Here is a 24502-nt window from a genome sequence, read left to right on the forward strand (position 1 = left end):
GTAGAGACACTTGCCACCAGGCCTAACGACCTGAATTCAATCCCTGGGGCCCACATAATGGAAGGAGAGAATGCATTCCTACATGGAAACATGTGCCATGACACACAGGTGACACACATGAGCGCGCACATGCGCACACAGGTATCCACACGTGCGCACACAGCATACAAAATAAATAAATAAATGTAAGTCTTAAAATTAAACAGTGATAACGGGAAGAATACTGATGAGAAGGCTCACATGACATCTCCACAGGAACCACTTTCCAGGATCATCTTTTTTTTTTCTATTTTTAAAGCAAAATTGGGAGCCACAATGAGTGACATACAACTGCACCTTTCATGGCTGACTTGAGAGAATGGCTGCAAATTCAGTCTGGAAGTCACATAATCAATACCTACATAACGAGTACTATAGGGAAGGACTCTGCCTAAAAGAACACCCCGGGATTGTTTAAAAATGAATAAATCAAATTTTATATGCGTAAGTCCTACAGAGCCAAATACTAACAAACAGCGTCAAAATGACCCTTGAAAAGCTCATTTCTGAAGGGAAATGCAGGCTGGAGTACTGAGGCAGCAACTTGAGGATGTCTGGGAGACAGGAAAGCCTGAGGACCATGAGGTTAAGTGGGGACCATCTCTTCACAACTGTGCCTCTGCGTAGCTTATGTCTCTCACGGGTGTCCTGTTCTCCCGAGGCCCGTAAGGTATTCTGGGCAACTGATGCAATGGGCAATGTTTAACCTCTCAACTTTTCCTGGTTTGAAGTCCATATCCTACCACTCAAGTTAAAGTTATTAACATTTTATTGGAAGGGCTGGGAGTTTTGCAAGCCATTCCATGCACCATTTACACTTATTTACATAGGCAAAGACTGAAATGTACCCCTGGAACCATTCCCTATTAACTATTCCTCGAGGTTCTCGGGGCATCACACATGCCCCGCCCCTAAAATACACTAATGTCTACATCTGAAAGATGCATTTCTAAGCAAAACCTTTCGACTCCTGGAGTGGAGTTGGTGGTGCTTAAGTCCCCATTCGCACTCAAGAATTGAGATGAGCCAAGAAGTTTTCCTTTCTGCAATCCTTTACAAAGCCTAACCACGTAAAGACACTTTAGCAGATGCTGAGAGGAGGCTGAGGGTCCCCAGTGTTCACACAGAGAGCACTGCTTGGGGGCTGAAAATAGCAGGGTCATCGACCAACGTCAGGGCAAAGAGCCGCAAACACATTCTCATTCACCCCAGACATCTGCCCCAGCAGCGCCACAGCAAATCAATACATCCACAATCCAGGTACAGGACACGCATGATAAGAAGCCAAAGAGGCCCAGCAGGGACTCCAAACAACCCCTCACAGAGACTTCTGAACAACTCAGCCAAGTACAAACCTTATTGTGCCCTCCTGGAGAGCAAATGAACTTTTGTTCTGAAATTTTAAAGGAACACAGCTCAGAAAATGCTAACATAAAATCAACAGAAACAATAAAGACCCAGAACAAGTGTCCAGGCCACAGACAGAAGTACAGATGATCATACTCAAAATGAGAGCTAATAGCATTTCAATTTTTCTGAAAACTCCAGAACTCTGGGGGCCCTTGATTTCTTCCATAAACCCACATCCAAATGGTCCACTTTTTAAATTGTTGTCTCACCGCTTGAAAGCGTGACTGAACAATGCAGCCCAATGAACATAAGACTTCAGACTGGAATCAAAAGATACATCTTTTATCGTCAATTGGAAGAGGCTGTTTAGAATCACTCACCTTAATTGCAACAGTAAAAATGTTTGCTCCAGCTTTTCAAAGGGCTCCTTAAGTCCCCTGTGACTAAATACTCCAACCTTGTTTCTTCCTGGTTTGTTGATTTGCCTAACTCCGAGTCTTCAATATGTCCAATACTAAATAAAGCAAAAGCTTCCATTGACAGCTTTCCACCAACTAGACTGGGCCAGCTTTGCAGCCATATACAACGGGAACTTTGTCTTCCCATAGTCCTTGAAAGAAATCTTGAGTGTGGACATTTGTACAGAATGTACCGCCAATCCCTAGGAAGCCATCTTTCTTGGAGGTAGCTAGAAGTACCTATTGATTTCTATTTCTCATCCTCAAATATAAAGCCAAAGAAGAAAGTTGCACTCAAAAATACCTGGAACTCCAAAATTTTGTGTAAATATACATAAACTGTTTTCAACATAGATAAGAAAAGAACCTGGGCTCTTAACTTTATATATAAGTACTGAGGATGGAGTAGTGGCCATGATGGTGGCTTTAACAATAAGCTTTATTTTCCGTGTTGGTATATATAACTGTGCTAGAGGTTTACATAAGTCCATCCTGAATTCTCAAATGACCCTGAAAAGTGGGTACTGACAGGATAAAAAGCTGAGGCTAGGGACTGGGGAGGTGGCCCGGTGGCTAAGGTGCTTGCCATAGTGTGCAAACATGAGGATCTCAGTTTTGATCCCCAACGCACAGGTAAAAGGCTGCAGTGTGTCTGTGCAATGTAATCAAGGACTGGGAACCAGAAATAGAAGGCTCCATGGCTCCCAGAGCAGCCAGCTTTGTCAATCCAGGTTCAGTGAGAGACTGTCTCAATCTGGGGGGTGGAGGGAGAGAACCACAGAAAAAGATATCAAGGTTAATTTTGGCATCTACTCTACAGGAAGAATCACATATGCATGCTCACATGCACACACACGTATACTCACCACAAAAACAGACACAAAGAAACCATATATATACATATCACATACACATCACAGAAACACACAAAAACACATCAAGAGAGAAAGAAAGAAGAAAGAAAGAAAGAAAGAAAGAAAGAAAGAAAGAAAGAAAGAAAGAAAGAAAGACAAATGGATGAACAGACAGATGGACAGACAGCAGACTGACTTGCAGGAGTTAAATAGTTCAGCTAACAGGAGGCACAACTAACAACGCTGAAACCCAAGCACCACCCCATGATGCACTGCTCTAGGTGGCAACTGTCTGATAGGGTCCTCAAAGTCTGCATCTGTGCATTAATTAGTCCATGAAGATTCTGCATCCCAACTTATGTAACCTAGGCAAATAAATGCCCATGTGTCTTTTTATACTCAACACAGGCTAAATGGATGTTCCAAGGGAAGGTCAGAAACATTAAAGCAAATATTATAAAAAAAATTGACCTTACCCAAAACTTTTCAAAATTATCCAGAGCTAATTCATAAAATTATAATCAAGCAAGTAAGAGAACTTTCAAAAGTAAGCAAGGATAAACTATATATAGTTATTCTTAACAAGAATCTTATTTGTTTTAATTAATTAATTCTCACCTATAAATTCAGTTTTATTAACAATAACCACCTAGGGTCCTATCAATTGTAGCACTGCAATACAAGTATCCTGTCACTTTAAATTATTAAAGCCTTCCATTAATATTTATGAGCTCACAGAAAAAAATTAATGAGAAAACTTAAAATCTAGAACAAAGTTCAGGCTCTTGTTTCTTTCTCCACCCATCTCTCGGCCTTCAGAGAGCATGGTACTGAGGCAGGCAGACAGAAGCAGATCCTCGGGTTTGATAAGCAGAGGCTTCTGTTAATGTCATCTGAGGAGCAACCACAAGACTGCACCTCCCCCATCCTGAGAAACTTTCTCATGGCCACCTTAAAGTGCTGATGTCCTAAAAGCAACTTTCTGAGTGACTTTCACTGGCTGGTGTGATTCTTTTCTGAGTGCCAACATACCCATCCCCTCAGCCGATGATTAGCAACCGAAGCTTTTGGTTCTTGGGGGCCTACTTTGTACTAGGCTTGTTTGCCCTAGTGGTTGCCAGTGTTAACATCCCTCTCTAGAGAAGAAAGTTCACAGCCAGAGATGGAAGCGACTTGTCCCTTGTCACACCTGCAAAGCAGCAGTGTTCGACAGTGACCCTGAGCTGGCTGGCTCCAGCTCCACCCTCTTCACCATCCTGAACTAGGTATCATACAGCAGGTGGCTCTGTCTCTGCCTGGGACCCTTTCTCTAACCTTACGCTTGTTTGTGTCATTGGTCATGACAGAGATGTCATCTTGTCGGTGTGCTCGTGTCTGGCCACTCTGGACAAAACAGCTAGGCTCTCCTTTAATACCATCCTGTTTTAACTTCCCAACTTGAAGCCTCTGTAAAATTTGTTATCGCCTGGTCATTTGCTTCCTTGATTTTTTTTTTTTAAGTTACTATTTTTGACACAATCTCAATGATTGGGATTACAGGCCATACCCAGTTTCTGCTGTGTTTGAGTCCAGCCTGGGCCTACCTGCCTGCTAGGCAGGCTTCTACCAGCTGAGCTCCATTCCCCTACTATTGATGTCTCTCTGTGCAGGCAGAAGCTCCATGAGCTAACAGTTCTGGGTCATGTATGCACTGCCATATGGAGCCCCTCTGGTACACGCCTGGGCACACAGTAGCGCCTGGCAAACGCCTGTAAGTGACAGAGCACTCACACTGCCTCTACCCCACACTGAGGGCAGTAGAGAAAGAGTGCTGGTCAAAAGTGCAGAAGGCCAGATTCTTATGTCATCTCCCACAGGCTGTGGGGGAGGGGAGGGCTCCCAGATGCTCACCATTCAGCTCAATTTCCAACATCATCTTGCTGACTGAAAGGCACCCAGGCTATAGCAGACCCCCCAACTCTAAAAGTAAGAGAAAGGCAGAATTGGCACCTACACTGATTTGGCTCACGCTGACGGCCATACACCACAGTACCGCTACGGCTCCCAAAGAATGCGAATGGTTTAAGCACGGTTACAGAACAGACAAACCCTGCTTTATTTCACAGGCGAAAGTTTAGATTTTCAGAGGATACCAAACCAAGGTCACTCAACATGTCCTAGATTCACTCTTTTTTTTTTTTTTTAACTTTTTATCTGTTGCAAACCTCAAAGCTCCCGTTCAAATACAGAGGCTTTTGAAAATACTTAAATAACATGACCAAATAGGTCCCAAAGCTGACTATTATCTACCATAGTCCACCAGGAGCCAGAACTCAAGGGAAGCACGGCTTTTAAAGCAAAAGCTTAAAATGTATGGCTTCCCTTCCTTTTTACTGGCCAGACTAAGAGGAGTAGAGGTGTCTTCCAACACAAGGAAAAAGCACTAGAACCACACCATGGGATTAATAAAAGCCCGAGCTGTGATACATTTCAGGTGGATGTTTTCACCCGACACTCTCTATCATCCAAAGTCAGGCGCCAGGGGACCACTAATCAGGTGACATTATTCCCAGAATGTGGTCAGAAAAAAAAGCACACCCAAATTTTTCCAGAAACAAGAGTTTGTAGCTTTTACCAACCAGGGCACTGAAATGGTTTCTGAGCCATCTGCTAAATCTAAAACCTGCTCTCAACTCTTCCAGCCACCAAGAAAAGCAGACAAACAGGGCAACATGTCCAAGAGACTCGAGGCTGGTGAATAAATGAACACTTTTCCATTTAGCAAACCATGCTAATACATGCATGATTTTTTAGGTGCTATTCCAGAAAGAACTTCAAGGTTTGAAACCTATCGGAGCACTGATTGATCTCCGGAAGGCAGAGTGGAGCATAGTGTTCACGTCCAATGGGACTACAAAAATCAGAGGCTGGAAGGGACACAACGGTCAACCCACACATACCTCTGATGTCACAGGCAGCCAAGGCAAAGCCCAGCAAGGAATCAGAGGCCACACCATGCCACAGGTACACAGACGTGCAGGGACAGTGCTGGACATGGGATAATCATGACTTACACATGAAAGCACAGACTGTGGTCTTAGTTTGTGCAGAGAATGAAGCCTGGGTCTGAAATTGGGTTCCCAGGGCCGGATATGAAACATGCTCACACTGGCCCCAAATGACTTGGTTTATTAATGCAATTATAAGGGGCTTGTGCTGACCATGGTTCCATCCTCTGGCAAATTTTAACCACAAGCACAAACCAAACATGGCTGGTAACCCGCTCAGCATCCCTCTGCCTGTGAGGTCAGATGTGTACAAGGGTAAAATACAAAACCAAAGGGACTTTCAAGAAGACAGTAAAAGGCAAAAGCACTTCTGGTGAGTTGCCTGTGAAGGGTTTTTCTATCACCCAAAGTCCCCCATGCTTTGCCAGCCAAGGCTCTGATTTATGGGGTCCTATGGAAACAGACCGGCTTCCTAACTGGGATGGAAACTTTCGGATGGTACTCAGTAAAACTTCCTGCCTTCCAGAATTCCTCAGCACAGCATTGCAGTGTGCGATAGCCAATACCCTTGGGCTTCTTCCTTCCATTTAATTAAAGCATTTGTCCTGCAAGTGATTTATTGTATCTGTCGTCATCTAGGGTGGATATATAGACTGGGGGCTACAGACACTTTGAGACGGCAAAGCTTTAATCACCCTGCTAATGAGAATGGCTTCTATCAAAACCTCCCTCTTCGTCCCTCCCTCCCTCTGTCCCTTTGTCTCACTTTGTCTTTGTCTCTCTCTGTCTCTATGTCTCTCTCTCTCTCTGTGTGCATCTCTCTCTTACACACACACACTTGGAGGGTGGGTAACAGGGACATAACTTACAAGTGCCCCATGGAACAAGAAGTGCATTAGTGTAAATTAAGAAATACAACCGCATGGCTTGAAAGGAGGCCTTACCATAATTACTTTGGTCTAATTTTAAGCCAAGGGAATAGGATCAACATCATTGTTGATGCCGGACAGATCATTCACACACAAAACAAATCCTCTCCAAGCCTGAGCAACTTAGATTTGGGGCCAATTTAATTCTTAGGAATCACTAACTTTGATGAGGTAGAATTCATATTGACTTCTTAAAACCAAGCCAGTTACTCCTAAGGGGAGGAAATGACATAATTGCCTAGAGCACAGAGGCAAAGGCTATACATATGGAAGGGTCCTCAGGGATAGCCTGGTGCAATTCTCTGATCAGTGGAGACTTGCCTGAGATCCCAGCTGACAAGGGACAAAGTCACATGCTGAGCCCAGTTCTTCTGACTCCCATTAGAGCACAGTTCTCATATTTTCTGTAAGCTGTGGACTAAATCACGACGCGGTGCTTGCCTAGTATATGCAAACACTGGGCTCATTCCTCTGCACTATAACATAATAAAAATCAAATGCAGAGTCTTCTAATGGGGTAGTTCATACAATACTAATTTCCCAACATCATTACTGCGATGCCAGCTTCCCTGAACAGGACACAATTCTATAGATCTAAAGAGGTTATCTAGATAAATATAGATGTATGTTTATAAATTACTAACTATCCTAATAAATCGAAGTAAGTACATCTCTATACGTATATACGGCATACAGATATTAAATGTTCCCGAGTTTGTGTGTCACACTTCCTGTGAGCCATCAAAGCTTGGGCTCGTCCCCACATCCTGAAAACAAAGGTATAGGCTAGAGTGTCACCAACTCCAACCCTCCCAGGACTGGGAAGGTACTGAGTCAAAGGGCTGCTTCCAGAACAGGGAGTGGTGGAGTCTGTGGCCAACTGGAGTGTCGGGGGCACTAAATGGCTTCCGTTTCTGTGTTACAGCATTGGTGCCGAGGGAGTACACCTGCGGGCTGTCTGCAGGCCTGTCAGCTGCCAGCTCACTGTGGTAGTTCTGGGCCAGGCGAAGTTTCCGCTCAACTGCTGGGACTCTCTTACAACATTAAGGATTCAAATACAGAGTTAACTACCTTTCTGCCTGTGGGAGTCAGGAGTACTTGCAGGTTATTTACAGATAACAAAACTTAATTCCTTCCCTCCTTTCCAAAGAAGGAAACACCTCTGAGGGGTCAGAGGTATTGAAGGCCTTTTACCTGTGATGTCACCTGGAGAGCATCGTCAGGTCAGAGTTCCCATTCCTTTTGAGGAAAGATTTTTTTTCCTGTCACTTGAGCAAAGCAGGAATGGACCGCATCTGTTCCACCCACTGACTCTTAAAGGCACAACATCAAGCCAAGCCCGCAGTTCACCCTCCGTGGCGGGCATGCCCAGGTGGACCTTGACATTTCAGATAGAAATGTGTCTGCTACACTACTCAAGACCAAAGAAGAAGTTGCTTAGTCGCCTACCCACAATGACCCTGAAGCCAAGGGGAATCGAAGGAGCAACAAACCGGACCTGGGCGAGTCAGAGAAGATTCTTTGGGATAGTAATGTCTGCCACGAGGTGTGAAGCATGGATAGGAACTAGCACAATGCACACCAATGCACAGATGGAAGGCTCTCACACTCAAGAGTGTGGACCTGAGAGGGGAGGCTCATGGTTCAAGGGGAAAACAACAGTAAAACAAAGGAGCACATCCCTAACCAAAGCAGAGACTTTAGGCTTCTCTGGTCTGGCTTGAGAAACCAAGGAAGAGTTTTAAGTTTCTGGGTGGCAACTAAGAGAGGCCAATCTGGACATCATAACAGTAAGAATGGAAAGCAGTGGATAAGAGACTGATAATACTCGGGCTCCATCTTTCTCTTACATTCTAATAAGAGGGAACTTCGCCATCAACATACAAGGGGAACATGATAGTCAACTACCATGTTGCATAAAACAAACAAAAAAAATTACACAGAAGACCCCAGGTACTTCCCTTACTCTAACTGCTACCCACCGCATAAAAACGTGCCCACTTCTGCCACCACTAGTCTCTTTTCCAGATGCTCTCCACACAAGGCAATGATTCAGGCTCCACCCACCAACCTCAGCAGCTCTCCAAGGCTGAAGTTCTGCACTTCTTGGGTATGCCTTCAGATTTAACACTGGGCTGAGAATTTGCAGCTGGGAGAAACTACCAATATTTATTGGTATTACCAATGCAAAGGCCATAGAGTCTTGGAATGCATAAAGCAGGGAATCTTCCATCTGTGTTGGTTTGCTTTTTATGGCGGTGATAAAGACCATGACTAAAAGCCACCTGGGGAAGAAAGGGTTTGCTTCATCTTGCAGGTAGCAGTCCATCACTGAGGCAGTCAAGGCAGGAATGTGGAGGCAGGAACTGACACACAGGCCATGGAGGAGCTCTTCTTGCTGGTTTGGTTTTTTATAAAACTCAGGATCTCCTGCTCAGAGGTGGCTGGGCACTCCTACACCAGAAAACTAGCCAGCCCATAAGGCATAGCATTTTCCATTCTGCTAACATATTCAATGGGCATGAACATCCAACCCGTCTTTCAAGCTCACACGGGTATGCCATCGATAAACAGCTACAGCACTGGTTGGCTTAGAAGATGAATGACATGTTTAAAGAAAAAGACATTACCAAAATGCATACACATCATTTGCCCCAAAGTCACATGGAACTTCTTTTATATATTCATTTTGTTTTTTGACGAATATCTAGTGTCACGTACCACAGACTGTTCATAGTTCTGGGGTTAGAACAGAATCCTGCTTCCCAGGAGTTTATACTCTATAGAAGGAAAGTGGGGCAGCTAGCAGCATAGCTCTGTGTTAGAGAGACGAGCTTGCCCACATGAAGCCCTGGGTTCAATCCCCAATACTGAAAAGGAGGGGCTATAGTAAAGCAATTGATTAACGAAGTGATCTCAGAGAGTGGCAAGCGCAGTGCAATTAAGGGTGACCAGACAACATGGCAGGGATATGCTCCTGAGAAGGGTGGCTATCCATCCGAGCCATAACCCGCATGACAAAGCAGCCAGCCCTCCCAGAGCACAATCCATCTTCCGGGGAAATGGAAGGACTAGACAGCTAACCCAGACACTGGAACAGACCTCCCTGGAGATTCTAAAGTACATTCCCCTAGAACACCGCAAACCAGTCAGTGTTAGACACTCCTTACAGCTGTCTCAGAGGGGGGAAAATCAATCATGGGAGTGAATAACCGCACTACGAAGCACAAAAGAGGATAAACCCAGTGGCAGGAAATAAAGAAAAATTGGGTGTAAAAAAAAAAAATCCATGCCCCTGGATCCAGCAATCAAGTGAAAAAAAAAAAAAAAAAGAAAGAAACGAAAAAACGATCAATGACTGCCCACAGGTAACCAGGCGGCTTCACCTGAGAGGACTATCAATCTGGTGTCTCAGAGAGAAACTGAGAGAGCCGCTCTCCATGGCCACACAGAACAGAATGTCTTCAGGAGGTTCAACAGGAAAAGAGCCTGGGATCCCGCCAAGCGGGTCCTTCCTTCCTGAGGGGGTGCCAAGGTCTTTCCATGACGCAGCCTCCAGCTCCCCCTGCCCTCTTCGCACCCTCTACGCGCAGCACCAAGTTTAAGATATCAGGGCTCCATTTGAAAAGTCAGAAAACAACAGCAAATAACCGGGGGGGGGGGGGGGGACGACACACAGTGCTTTAAGCAAACTTTGAATATTCTGAAATTCAAGAAATTATACAAAACAAACAAGTTTTAGAAGAAGCAGAAAATAAATGAATGACAATTTAGAAAATGAAACTGTCCCAAAATGAGAAATTAATTAAATAAATTTCTCTTATTAAGTTTGGGTTTTCTAGGCTTCTACCGTGAGGAAGCAATGCTGTCTCCCAGAGCCAGAGCTGGCTCGATTCCATCATCATTAGCATTCTTTTACACTTTCAGCAAAGTAAAGATGACAAATCTTGCCTGCTTTTCCACAGTCAAGCAGACTGTATGCTTTCCTGAAGTACGACTGAGATCTATACAAGGCCTGTCTATCAGGTGAACTGTTCGATAAGCTTTGGAGTATCTAGGTTAAGTGTGAACACGCCATCACTGTCAAAATAGTAAAGAATTCACTTGTGCTACCATTATATTTTACCTTTCCCTAATTCCCAGGCACCCAGGGTTGCACTTCCTGTCACCAGGGACTTAATTTCATTTTCCAGAACTTCGCACACGTGGAATCATATATGTCCTTTTGTGGGGAGGGTGGGCGTGAGAGAAGGTTGATCCGGCCGAGCCACAGAGCAGAATTCCTTGGCGCCTCGGCCAGGTTCCTCCATGTGCCACTGATTCATCGATTGGTCTTCGCTGGTACGAATGCACCACCGTTTACGTAAACATTCATCTTTTTTTGCACGTGAACTTCCAGTTTGGGAGCCATCACAGACCAAACTGCTGCGAACGGTTGTACACAAGTCTCACTATGAATGGCTTTCTCTCTCTTGGTGAACATTTAAGGGTAGATAAGCCATGCAGTAAGTCCACAGCCACTGTTTTAAAAGACAGCCATGCTGTTTTTCAACAGGACTGCAGCATTTGACATTCCTAACAGCTGTGTGTGTGGGAGAGCAGCAGTTGCCCCCTTCCTAACCTACGCTTGTTACGGGTGTGGCTTATCCAGTGGGAACATACTGATATTTTGTTAGGTTTTGTTTTCAATTTCATTTCCTTAGTGATTCGGACTATGGAGTATATTACAATATACTATTTTCTACAGATGTACTTATTCAAATACTATGACCCACTATTAAATTGCACAAGTTGGGATTTTTCTCATTACTGTTGAGATTTTAGAGTTATTGCTGCAAGTGCTTTGCCTAATTCAGATTATGCAATTATTTACTCCCAGACATTGGCTTATGTTTTCGTGTTCTTGGAAACCTTTTAAGAAGCAATTCTTACATTTTATAGAGCTCGATCTTTTTAATAATTGGGGTTTGGGGGTTGCTATCTTTTCTTCCTTTTTGGCTGGACTTGAGATTATTAAAATTTTTTGCTATAATTTTTTACAGATATTTGACAGGTTCTTACTTTAGGTCTATACCGCTTTGAGTTAACTTTGCACATGGGGTGGGGTAGAGGTTAAGGCTCCTCCACATGCTTACACAACCCCGTTCCTCGACAAGATTGGCATGTCCCCACTGAACTGTCTTCCTGGCACCTTTGTTAAAATCTAACTGATGGTTCATGGGCAGATCTGTTCTCAGACTCTTGTGTTCCACTGGTAACACTACAATAAACACCAAAATCAGTTAATGCAAATGCTTCATTGTGTTCCTTTGAAAAAATAATACAGGTCCTTTATAGTTCTATATAAATCAGTATCAATCTATCAATTTCTATGACAAGCCTTACTGAGATTCTGACTGAGACTGCTTTAAATATACTGAATATTTTGGAAGAACAAAGTTCTTAATAATTCAGAATCCTCCCAGCCATGAATACATCATACTCTCCATTTACTTAGATCTTTATTGCAGCAATGTTTTAGCATTTCCACTGGAAAAAAAATGGCTTGCGTCTATTCTATCTAATTCATTCAATTTCACCTTCAAATTTCTTACATGTGATATTTATAATTTCAGTTTCCAATAGTTCACTGCTAATGATAATAAAAAATGCAATTGATTTTTGTTTTTGTACATTAGCTTGGATTTGCAAATCAGCTAAACTCAATTGTTGGCCCTCCAAACTTTTTTTTTTGTCTGCAAATAAAGATGGTTTTACTTCTTCCTCTGTGATCTGAAACTTCCTTATTGCACTCTTAGACGGTGTGGAAAAGGAGCAGAAAAGCAGAAAGAGCGCTGCCCTTGCCGTGTCCCTGGTCACAGGGGAACATTATTCATTCTGTTGCCTCTAAGGCCATTTACATAGGCTGCCTTTATTGGGTTGAAGACCTTTCTTCCTGTTTCTAACTTGCTGAGCAACTTGATCCTGAGTGGACTGTTCATTTTCTCAAATACTTTTTCTGTATCTATTGAGGCGATCATACAAGCCTTTGCTCTGATGCTGTCCACAGGAGGACTGCATGTGTGGTTCTAGAAACATTGAATTGGCCTTAGAGTCCTGGAAATAGCCCTCAGTCGGTTATGGTCTACTATCTGCTTGCTGTGGTGTTTGATTTAGTTGGCTGCAATTTAAAGCTTTTGGATCTAAGGTCATGAAGGATGATACCTGCCTGCAGCTGTCTTGTTTTGGAATGCCTTTGCTGTGCTTTGGTATTGTTTCAAATAATGAATTATTTCAAATAATGATTTAAGAGGTTTCATTCCCTTCTATTTTCTGAAAGAATCTCTATAGAGCAGGTCATAATGCATAAATACATAATATAAGTTAGTAGGAAAGCCATCTGGGACACTGAATTGTATTGTTGACAACTTCTAACTTAAACACAATTAGTTTAATGATTATAAAACTACTTAAGTTATTTGAGAGTAATTGGCAGTTTATATATTTTAAAGCATTCTCTGCATCTCATCTAAGTTATCTAAGTTATAGAGCTCACTGGCATAACCCTGTTTATAACTTATGTGTATCTTCCTTTATAATGTTCGTAGGCTCTGTAGTGATGTTCTCATTCCCTCTCCAAGTGGTGGCAACTTATATCCTGTATCCTCTCATCCTCATCATCCTGGCTTGAGGCTTATCAATTGAAAAAGGGAAAGACTCTGCTTTTTCATTGTTTGGTTCCTGTTTTCTACTTTACTAATTTCTGTTATCTTTACAGACTTCCTTACTCTTAGCTCAGTGATTTGGGGTCTTACTAACCTCAGTGTCTGATGTGATTAATTTCCATTTGAGAAGAATTATACCTGTATCTTTTCACCTTCATTTATCTTATATATATACTGAATAAAATGAGCGTATGATTCATAAAAATATGTCTATTCCACACCAGACACTGGAGTAGGCACAAGGCATACATTGTCTTAAAATGGACCTTTCCCCTTCTCCTACCACTGAACACCAACAAGGCTGTACTAAAGCCGGTATCACTGGTTACCTTCTTGATACTTGGGAAGTATCTCGGGCAATGAAGCACAGAGGGTTTCTTGGTTTATTCTAGTGAAAAAGACGGTGTTTTATAAACAAACTCATGGTTACATCCCTCTCTTATGATCCAGCAGTTGCTAGATTTTTTTTTACTGTTTTTATTGCACTATACATTTTTTCTCCACCCCCCTCCCTTCCTCCCCTTGCTAAAATTTTTAGGCCAGTAATTTGTAGTTCCACTTGTAACCAGTATAATTTTTATTCTCCCACTTGAGTGAATAAATTATACACTTGAATTTGATAGGGAAGTGTAGTTATTTCTACAGTCCATGAAAGATAATTTTGAAGAAAGTATTCCATGTAGTTTCACGTATTTTCTTTATTTCCTTTGAAGATTTATTATTTTATTTTATTTTTATGTGCATTGGTGTTTTGCCATGGCTGTTGGGTCCCCTGAAACTGGAGTTACAGACAGCTGTGAGCTGCCATATGGGTGCTGGGAATTGAACCCAGATCCTCTGGAAGAGCAGTCCGTCCTCTGAGCCACTGGGCCATGCCTCCAGCCCCCTCATATATTTTTTTAACGAGAAAAGGAAACACTCTAGTCATCCTACCCTCAGTTCCAAAACCCTTAGACCATAGACCAGATATGCTACCTAAGTGAACACAATTCACGACAAATCACCGGTTCGAACACGGTTTAGATGCTGGCCCTATCCTACCGTTGATGTTTTCCAGAATGCTGTCAGTGAGTTCTAGTAAATGTCTAGGTGAAATTTTAAGCAAATACAATTTTTTTGAACTTTAATTCACATTTAAATCTTCATCCCCTGCAACAGTAAACAGGTCTGTGTTCCTCCTAGTTAGCTAAGCCTACGCTGAGGTTTTATCGTGGCCTCATGGCTAGGTCTTCACTTCTGTTCCATATTATCTTAACTACTTTATCTGTCACCCACGAAGTCTGTAAGTACCAATGCTGGAGTCCCGCTCTCAGGGTCCTAGCTAGCATGTTTAAAAGTGGTAGTGTGTAAAAGCTCCCACAGCACGGGACTCAAACCTTCAGACTCATCTGGGCTGTCTCCAGTAAGATGTGCTTATCATGGCTGACGACCAGCCTGTACCACCAGACTCCGGCACCCAATTCCTCTAGAGATTTGCCCCCTAACTCTCAACCAAACTCTGCTTCAAAATTCTCATGCTCAGTTCAATTCTGTGTCCAGAAATTCACAGACAACGTGTAAACTTATTTGGAAAGTTGAGACAAAAGGATTGTCCCCAAGTTCCCGCCAGCCTGGGCTACTGTGTGAGAGACCCTGCCTCAAACCAAGAACAAAGTTAATTTTTAGCTATTTTTATCGGATCCTAAATTCCAAAAAGAAAGTTAGGCTGAGGTGAAATTAACCCCATAATTTGAGAACTGAGGTTAAAAAGTCATGGATTTTTTTTTTTTATCTTACTTCTATTTAAAGGACAGAAACTTTTCGGGTCTTTGGTGCTGTTATAGAACATATGGTAAAATTAACAACACCCCCAAAGCATAAAACACATATCTCAATAAATCTTTGTCACTATTCATCCTGTCCCATCACTTGTGAGTTTCAATTTTTTTTTTTTTTTTTTTTTTTTGGTTTTTCGAGACAGGGTTTCTCTGTAGCTACGGAGCCTGTCCTGGAACTAGCTCTTGTAGACCAGGCTGGCCTCGAACTCACAAAGATCTGCCTGTCTCTGCCTCCCGAGTGCTGGGATTAAAGGCGTGCGCCACCACCTCCACCACCGCCTGGTGAGTTTCAGATTTTGACTACTGATTCACCTTGGGTTTCAAACCCATTCCTGTCAGAACTGAGGCCATTATTAAACTTAGAGTCTTCAAGGCACGCTGCATTTGCCAGACCACTTCACTGTAATTATCATTTCAGCATCTCAGAGTGAGTACAATAACCCCAACATCACAAAGACAGAGTGAGGATTAGGAAATAAGGGCGTTTTGGCACTGTGTGAGGCACTCTAGAAATTTACAGTAGAAATTCTGTCTCCAGGGAACTATGGGAACGGGGAGGCATGTAAGAAGTTGCGCGCAGCTACATGTCATAGCAGAGGGAAGACAACCAAACCTAAGGTGCTCTAGCCACCTCTTCTCAGAAGAATAGTTTGGAAACACGATTGCAGCACCCATGCACCCCAAACTGCCTAAACTTAACTAATAGCTAACACAGAGAAGCTTCACCTCCCCCCACACACACACACACATACGGGGTGGGGGGGGTGCTAAAGAAAACTCTGCCAGGCTGCAAAGCCATGCACTCATTCTGATCCCTGCCAGTGTAGCTTTTGTACCTCTGGGATGTAATGGATGTGCATGCTGAAACACGTGTGCACGTCTGTGTGGCTGAACCAACATGCATCCATAAACACTATGAATAATACTCGCGAGAATGTATGGCTTTCTCCTCAGACGTGCTTGAAGCACTTAACTCAAACCATGTCACTTTCATATCACCCCTTCGTTGCTTTTCTCCACTCTCTGCCCCTGTTGAGAGGAGGAGGACGGCGCTATGTATCACTGAGGGGCTTCCCTTAAGCGCAAAGTCCAGGTCCACAAAGAAGCCGGTGGCCAGGCCGGCTTCCCAGAGTCACACCTGCGCCCGCACACACCCACGGCTGTCCCGTCAACAGTACAGGTCACCTGGGAGAGGACCAAAGTCTAGAAGGAATTCCCTCCGCGGCGGAGCCATGGGAGAGCGGAACCCTGATGAGTTTTTAAGAATAAAAAAAGGAGGAAAGGTCCAGCAGACATGAAGGGGCGAGGCGGTCGCTACTCACCCAGCCCTCGAAGGTGTCCGAGGCGCCCGCCGTGCGCAACAGCTCCTGGAACTGCAGCGTGCAGTTGGCCACAAAGTGGTCGTATCCCAGGGGTGTTTCGTGGAAAACGGCTAGCTCCAGGTGACCGCCGTCGGTGACATTGGCGCAGAACTCCTCGTTGTAGGTGGGTTTGTTGGTCTTCTGCTTGGTGCTGGTCTGGCCCACGCGCACCTGGTCCACGCTCACAGTCAGGTAGGGGTCCAGCAGTTGGTGGCCCTTTTTGAAGAGCGAGTGGCGCAGAGACCAGCGGGTGGGCTGCAGCCCCACAGCCTCTCCAATGCGGACCCTCAGATAGCCATTAAACTTCATTGTGCCGGACGACATGTCGGCGCTGCTGCCGGAGCCCCGCGGGGGCCGCGCTAGCTGGCACCGGGAAGCGGGGAGCCCGGGCTCAGAGCAGCCCTCGCCGCAGCCACAGGCGTGGAGGTCGCTCCCGGGTGAAGCAGCGCCCAAGCCCCTTGCGTCTGGCCATTCCGTCTCCTCCGAGGGACCTTCCCCTCCCCTCCTTCCCTCCCGCCCTTTCTCCAGAGGTGGAAAGGAGGGGAGCCGGGTTCCCAGCCCTCGGCGGGCTGGTGGGTTCCCGACCGTCTCTCCGGAGCGCGCGGGACTCGCCCCTTCTCCGGGACCCGGCAGATCCTCTCCCCGGAGAGCAGGAGCGACCCGTCCGGCTAGCTCCAGCCTTGGCGTCTCTGCCCCCGCCTCCGCCCGCTCCTCCTGCCCCCGCCTCCGCGGGCTCACGCTCTCCCCCACTCGGCGAGCTGCGAACCAGGAAGCAGCCGCCGCTGCATCCCCGGCCCGAGCCGCGCGCCACCGGCCTCCAAGTTCTCAGAAGCCGGGCGCGGGCTGCTGTGCCTTCCGGACCCCGGGGGCGTGGCGTGCGGCGGACAGCCGGGCCTTGCGGGGTGGGTGCTGGGGCGCACCCGGTGGAGGAGACCCGCGCCTCGCGCGAGCAGACCCCGCCCTGAGCGCTCCCAGATCCCTGCTCCGGGCTGCCAGGTTGGAGGTGCGTTTCGGCCTGGGGGCTGCCCTAAGAGACTGAACAAAAAGAAAGGATTCGTGGGCCACCACCAGCAAGTACCTGAGGCGTGGCAGACAGACCCAGAGAGAGTTGGCAAGCCAGGAGGATGCGGAAGACCAGCAGCAGGGAGCCCTACCTCCCACCCTAAGCAGTGGGCTGGAGCCCCTGCCATTTGGTGGCAAGGGCCCTGGCCAGGGGCGGGCGCATGATGGGGAGGTACCTTTTCCTAATCTTTACAAGGACGGCTCATCCCAAGGTTCAGCTTAGACTCATCCTGTTTATGCGCCTTTCCTCCAGAGAGTAATTAGTTGTTTTGTTTGTGGGGTTTTTTTTTTAATAGGGCAATGATAATGATGGAAATCCTGTACTCCTCCTTTCTCGGAGAGGTGTGTCACTGCACAAAGAGCAGGAAAGGTCGGTTCTGCCGGGGACAGACATGGTCAGGGTGTAATAAGTCCCTTCCTCCGCGAGAGGTAGTTACTGGTCCACCCAGTCGTGCATCAGAGGGACGAAAAATGTTCACATGCACCACCCTGATGCGCAGAGGCCTCACAATCTACCTCTTCTAGGAGCACTTTAGGTTATTCCTGTCGGAGTGGACAGACTCCGAACTTACCATCTTGTGGCCTCTGCAGGTTGTATCCACTAGGAAAACATTTTGGTCTAATCTATTCTACCACAAAGCTTGCTCCGCGAGGGCCAGCCACAACCAATTTGTCTCCCATAAAGTCTAAGCCATTCTTAACATACTTATAATGACATTCTCGCCCTACTTGTTTTTATAGAACAGGTTGGTCTTTCTAACCTTCTTTCTAGAACCTGAACTGGCTATCTGAGAAGGTTCTCGGCCATTTCATATTAGTGAATTGGGGCCTCGCCAGTAACAGCTTCACACTATAGGATGAAAGCAAGGACAATAGACTGATGGGAAGGGCCTCTCTTGGAAATACCAAGGCTTCCTGAAAGAGTGGAGCAAGGATGTAGGAGGTCACTTCAGTTCAGGCAGAGCTCTGTAGAGTATGCAAGCAAACATTGAAGGAACTCCTAGGGAAGAGGTCAAGTCTACCCAGTGAGTCAACTCTGTCACCTCCCCCAAAGAGCTGGACCTGGCTCCTCCGAAGAGCTGGCTCACCTTAAGAACCAATGAAGGATTTGCCTCTGTTCAGCTTTGGCAGGAAAAGAAGACTGTCCCCAAATGAAGAGGAGCTACACAGCTGACCTACCGATGAGACTGGAGGAGCACCAGACATTCTTCAGTCATCCTATCAGGCACCAGGGTGGGCTGTGGGCAGGACAGCCAAGAGCCTACTACTCCTGTAGGGCCTAGAAACAACATAGAAACACCGTATGCAGCAAGCATAGAGAAGAAGGAGGCTAAGGGCCCTGACATGTGTGATCCTTGTGGATGGGTGGGGAGGGTCCTCCGGGGAAGTTAGCAGTGGCAGGATGGGGGCAGACCCTCTGAGGAGCAGTGTGGTGTTTGAGCAGCATGGTTTGGCCTATCTGGGGAACAGAGAGGACTGTGAAGTTGGAGACAGGAAAGGCGAGGCTCAAGTAGGTAAGATTATCCTGACAAGGTGGCCCCACGGCCAGACTGGGGGAAGGCGGTCAGGAGACCATCTGAGGACATCCCTGTGGGCAACCTTAGAAGCGTGGGAGGCAGAACCGAGGCAGGATGAGTTTATGTTTTTAAAATATTTCTTGGGCCTCGTGGCCAATATATGGGAAGATCAAGCCTGGGTGGAGAGGCGTCCTGTGAGGGGGTGGCTGTTGCCTGGGATTTCCGGGTGTTAATGGAGAGGGAGATAAATAGATTAATGGGAGAAGTATTAAGGAGGTAAATTTGACAGGTTTGGGATTGAATGAAGGGAATGAGGAAAGTAATCATCTAACGTGACTTGCAGAATGCAGCTTAAGAGTCTGAGTCCATTGGGGAGCCATTAAGGAGTTAAGAAACATTGCTGGAGAAAAAAAAAAAAGATTTGTGGAAGGAGATGAAGAGTTCAATTTGAAACTTGTCAAGTTTGATGTATGTTTGATACATTTAAGTGGAAATCTGAAACTGGGCAATTGGCTAGGTGATTGTGACACTCCAAGGGACAGTCTGGGCTAAAGACATAAATTTAGGAGCCAAGGTATATAGATAGTAATGAAAGTTAGAATACTGGGTGAGGTTCTGCTCTAGGAAAAAAGACAAGGAGAGTGTGGCATGGGAAATAAAAAGAACAAAGACAGAGCTACTCAGAAATCCCAACATTTATCGGTGGGGGAGAGGGCAGGTGTGCCAGGAAGCAAGTATGAAAGAAGGGGGAAGGCAAGAGGGTGCTGTGAATAGGGTTTGTGGAAGCCAAAGGAAAAGGGGTTCAAGTAGAGAGGAGTAGTCAGCTAGGTCAAATGATGCTGGGTTACAGAAGCACGGGAGGGGGTGCCCTGTGATTTTGGCAATAGACAAGGGTTCGAGGACCTTGTGCTGTTTCTACAGAGGGAAGATGGCCAAAGACCATCTGAAGTAGGTTGAGGCAGAGACTAAATGAAACATTAACGACTGTGAGATGATACCACAAGGTTTGGTCAGAATGAAGAGAAGGTGCACTGGAGAAGAGGAGTGAACACTTGGACGGTAGCAAGACAAGACAGGGTAGAGATTCCCCAGCCCGGAGAATGTGGGAGGGATGAAGGGATGGACCCTGTTTAAAAGAAGTACCTTGCTGAGCACACGTGGTTGCATGTGCCTTTAGACCCAGCTTTGGGAAGGCTGAAGTGTAAGGTGACTAAACCCAAGTTCAAGTCCAGCCTGGAGAATACAGCCAGACATTGGCTCAAGAGGGAGAGAAGCCTCTTTGTTTGTGTTTTAGTCTGCCGGCTAAATTGACTGATTAAAGTCACAGATGAGAGTGAGATAGTTAGATCCCCAAAAATCTCACAGGCAAAGTGTAGGTCACCTATGGTTTGAGCAGGCTATTTCTTAGGGTGCTCGCATGCTTTCTCATCCTCTTTGCCTGTCTCATGCTGTGCCTTCTCTTTCTATCTCCCTCATTTTCAGACCGCTGTGTATCTATGTAGACCAGGCTGGCCTGGAACTCAGAGATCCACCTGCCTTTGCCTTCGGAGCACTGAAACTAAAGGCATGAGCCACTTCATTGGCCTTTTCTTCTCTTATTGCCTCCCTGATTTCCTCCACCAGTAGCTGGCTCCTTCTCTACAACCCGAGGAGAAAGCCACCAACAGCTCCAAGTTCCCAGATTCACAACTTAGCAGCCCTGGCGGAGCAGAGATTTTCCATATCAGCATCTTCAAGTCCATCTCCAGGAAGATGTGTGACTTCCAGGAGACACTAGACAGGTCCAAGGTCTCCATAAGAGGGGACTGTCTATTAACCCAAGCCTCACCTCTAGAACAGCTTTTATCCAGATCTGACCCTGATGGAGAAGGAAGGCAGGAGATCAAGAAGTCCTTGATGTCTGTGTATCCCACCCAGATCACTACATGTATATAATGCAATAAAGAAACCAATGTAATAGAACCCTATCTGTGTGGCCACTTTGAAATCTGTGCTACCTAGGCTTTGTAAGGCTGGAGGACCTTTTCCTGTAACTGTTCGTGCTCCTTAACCACACAGTAACTGGGTTTCTCTCTATGTTATTCCTTGCACCCTTTTTTGATTTTTTTTATTTAATTATGAGCTGCTGGGTTGATTGAATCACTGCCAATTTTGTGATTCCTTAAGGAAAGTTTCACAGATTGCTCATCCCACTTTTAAAATAGAAATAAAAAACTGAGCAGATGTCACAGCCAGGTCAAAACCTGTTACTATAAGATGTCACAGCCTTCGGGGAACAATCTGGCAGTGAACATCAATGGATTCAAAGCTGGTTCTTATACTGTAAACATCTAGTAATCCTTGGATGTGTAAGGAAATCCTAGAGTAACAACTCATGGACTACTCTCAGCTATTAATACTACATGTAATTAACAGCAAAAAAAAACAGGTTAAATAACATTTAAAACTAGACTATGAATTTTAAATAGTTATAAAGTACACAAAATATATATAATAAAATATTATATTGCAAATTAAATGAAAACAGATGTTAGATTGCTGTGCTTATGAGCAAGTCATAAGTGTACTTATCTCAAAAGGTTCTGAAGAATAAGCCAAGTCACAGAAAGCATGTGATCCCTTGCTGGGTGGGTGGTGCACTTTGGCCACGATATTGGCTGCCGTATTATGATGTATTGAGCATCCACCACTCTAACCAGACACTTGACAAATGTTATTTGTTTGATCCCCATGAAAATGATATCAGTGTTCTTAGACTGTGTTTTACAAATAAGGGAATCCAGGGTCAAAAAAAAAAAAACATTTATATGAATTTGATCGCAGTTAATACACAGTTAAGCTGAATTTTGACCCATTTCATTTTTTTTTAAATGCATGCCTAAGCCCCACGCTGGAGTGATCCAATCTACAGTAGGTCAGAGAACTACTGCTGGTTCGGAATACAAGACAAAGAAGGGGATTCTCCACAGGCGAAACCCAGTGGCATGTGGAGGTGGGTGTCAGTGCGCAGCTGCCCTGCACCCAGGTCTAAACACGCAAAGGTACATCTAAATCAGAGGGCCTGCGATGTCCTACTTCTGAATGTTCCAAAAGGAACAGAAAATGCTCACTATTTCACAGAAACGATAAAATTTCTCAGAAAGGAAGAATGACACTAGCTTCATATTGGAAAGTGACACACATATTACAGGGAGTGAGAAAAAAGACCCACACCTGGGAGGTTATTGTGAAGTCTCTGGCTGTGACAGTGAACACAGAGAATGGCTTCAGAGGAAGAACTAAGGCGAAGTGGAGGTCGGGGAGGTCTGCATTTGTTAGCCCAGGGGTCCTGACGCCACAGTCAGCTAGGGCAGCTGAAGGATCAGCAGTCCCCGAGGAAAGAGGAAACCAGGGAAGGAAGCGTGAGGGGAGAGATCCTTAAAGAGCAGGCAGACTCCATGTCCTCTGAGGACACAAAAGGAAGAGCCCTAAAACCCAGCTCAAATAAGACGAGTCCCCAGACGGAGAGCAGAATAGACCATGAAAACAAGTCCATAAAGACAATCAAGTTAGTGACACTGTGTCCTGTGTCCAGCCATCAAGAGCTGCAACCCCATAAAACACGTCTGCCAGCTTCCTAGCAGGAAAATCAAGTGAGGCTAAATATTTGCTGTGCCTAAAAGAACAAACGCAAATCTCTCGTGATCAGTTTACTTCTTGACATAGCTCACCAGCTGACTCTAACAAGACGAGAATGTTACATTTGGAGTTGCCTGCATGCATTTCTAGAGGTTGGGTGTTGCCCTAGAAAACCTTATGACAGGGTATTAAGAAACAGACTCATAAAACCCTGATTATAGTTTTGTCAATTAAAAAACATATTTCATATACAATAAAAAGATTGTTTAGGTGAGACATTAGGTGCACGTAGTCACCCCAAACTTATTGTCTGCATGTGTATAATAACATCTAGAAATTAAAGCTTGTCATGTAAGGCAAGAATCTCCCTGCAAATTAAAAGTTAAAACTTACTATATGTCTTCATTTTTAATATTTTTCTTGGCACACAACAAAGGCATTGTGGAAGAAGCAAGTGAGCTTAAAATAGTAATAATTTTTCTCTAAACCTATTATTAATACAGCTGATGGTCAGCTTGTCCCAGTAACGTGTCTGGTTTGGTTCCAATCCATTAACAAGCCAAGTGGTCATTAACTACAAGAACCAACCAAGTTATTAGCTGGTGTCGCTTGTGTGAGAAACTTGGGAAAGGAAAATGCCCACCTGCTCTACTCTCATCCGTCGCTGCCTTTTCTCTGGTCCACTCAGTGACCCTCCTGTATAATCACTAAGTCTATTCTGACCAACAGCGTCAAACTTGGATTGTTAAGGTCTTCAGAATTACCTTTAGGTCCTTAAAAGAACCTTCACACACACACACACACACACACACACAAACACACACACAGAGAGAAAGAGAGAGACAGACAGACAACCAGACAGACACACAGACAGACACACAGAGAGAACCTTTGCCTGAACCATTCCATTTAACACAAAAAAAATTTTTTTTTTTAATCAGTTTAGATGATTGTGCCATCAAAGCCACTTGAGAGTGAACGGGGAAAGGGTCACTTGGAAGCCTTCACCAGGAAGAAGCCACTACTGTTTTCTTACTACACAGGCCATCTTAAATTTTTCCATGATACCTAGTTAACAACAGCATACCAAAGGTGCAATTCACCAGAATCCTATTTTGCAGAAAGATGTACAGATGGTGTGTAGCCCTAAATGTGAACAGTGGTTGTCACGGGTCGTGAGTGGATCCGGGTAACCCATCCTAACAGCAGGAAGACAAACTCTGCTGACCTTTCCTGCCTTTTACTTTCCTATCTACGCTAGACGCTAAGCGTTATTGTATGCACTTGGACTGGTGCCTGGCAAACAGAAAGTAACTTTTGGGTTGATATTGCTAGAGGGATCTTCTTCCATGATTTCTATTTTGTGGGTTATTTTTTTCTGTAACGAAAACTTTAGCTGTATAATAAAGGGGCTCAAGCTTGTATGAAACATTTCTATAATGGCATACAAATCACCATAAGACCAACTTTGATCAGGTTACATTGTAATCATTTCCTGTCATCTTTCTTGTAAAACTTGAATGCTTTCTTGTTTTTTGTAATTGAAGACTCAAATTGAGCTCTGTGTACACAGAGTTTATACAAAGAATGTGTAACAGACTCCTGTCCTTGAAATCCTGCCTAAGTGCAAAATTTTCCCATCGACCATCTTCTCATGGAAGAACAATAACAGCAACAACAAAAAGGCTATGTAACTGGCCAAGACATATTACTATGTTGCAACCTTCCAAATGCCTGCTTGTCTGTCACCTTTTAGAACTCTCAATTGGGTGCGGGAAAGATGGCTCAGTAATTGGGAGCATCTGC

General features: G+C 44.8%; 1 protein-coding gene across 1 annotated transcript in view; it reads right to left on the reverse strand.

Moving 5' to 3' along the window:
- The window catches only part of Prkch (protein kinase C eta), a 195742-nt gene extending 178433 nt beyond the window's left edge, over positions 1-17309 (reverse strand). Inside the window, exon 1 of the mRNA XM_057783063.1 lies at positions 16461-17309. Coding sequence (XP_057639046.1) covers positions 16461-16823 — 363 coding nt within the window. The 5' untranslated portion in view covers positions 16824-17309. The remainder of the gene's footprint in view (positions 1-16460) is intronic.
- Positions 17310-24502: the final 7193 nt, after the last annotated feature.

This window comes from Chionomys nivalis, chromosome 10 (assembly GCF_950005125.1).
Source record: "Chionomys nivalis chromosome 10, mChiNiv1.1, whole genome shotgun sequence".
Classification (NCBI taxonomy): Eukaryota; Metazoa; Chordata; class Mammalia; order Rodentia; family Cricetidae; genus Chionomys; species Chionomys nivalis.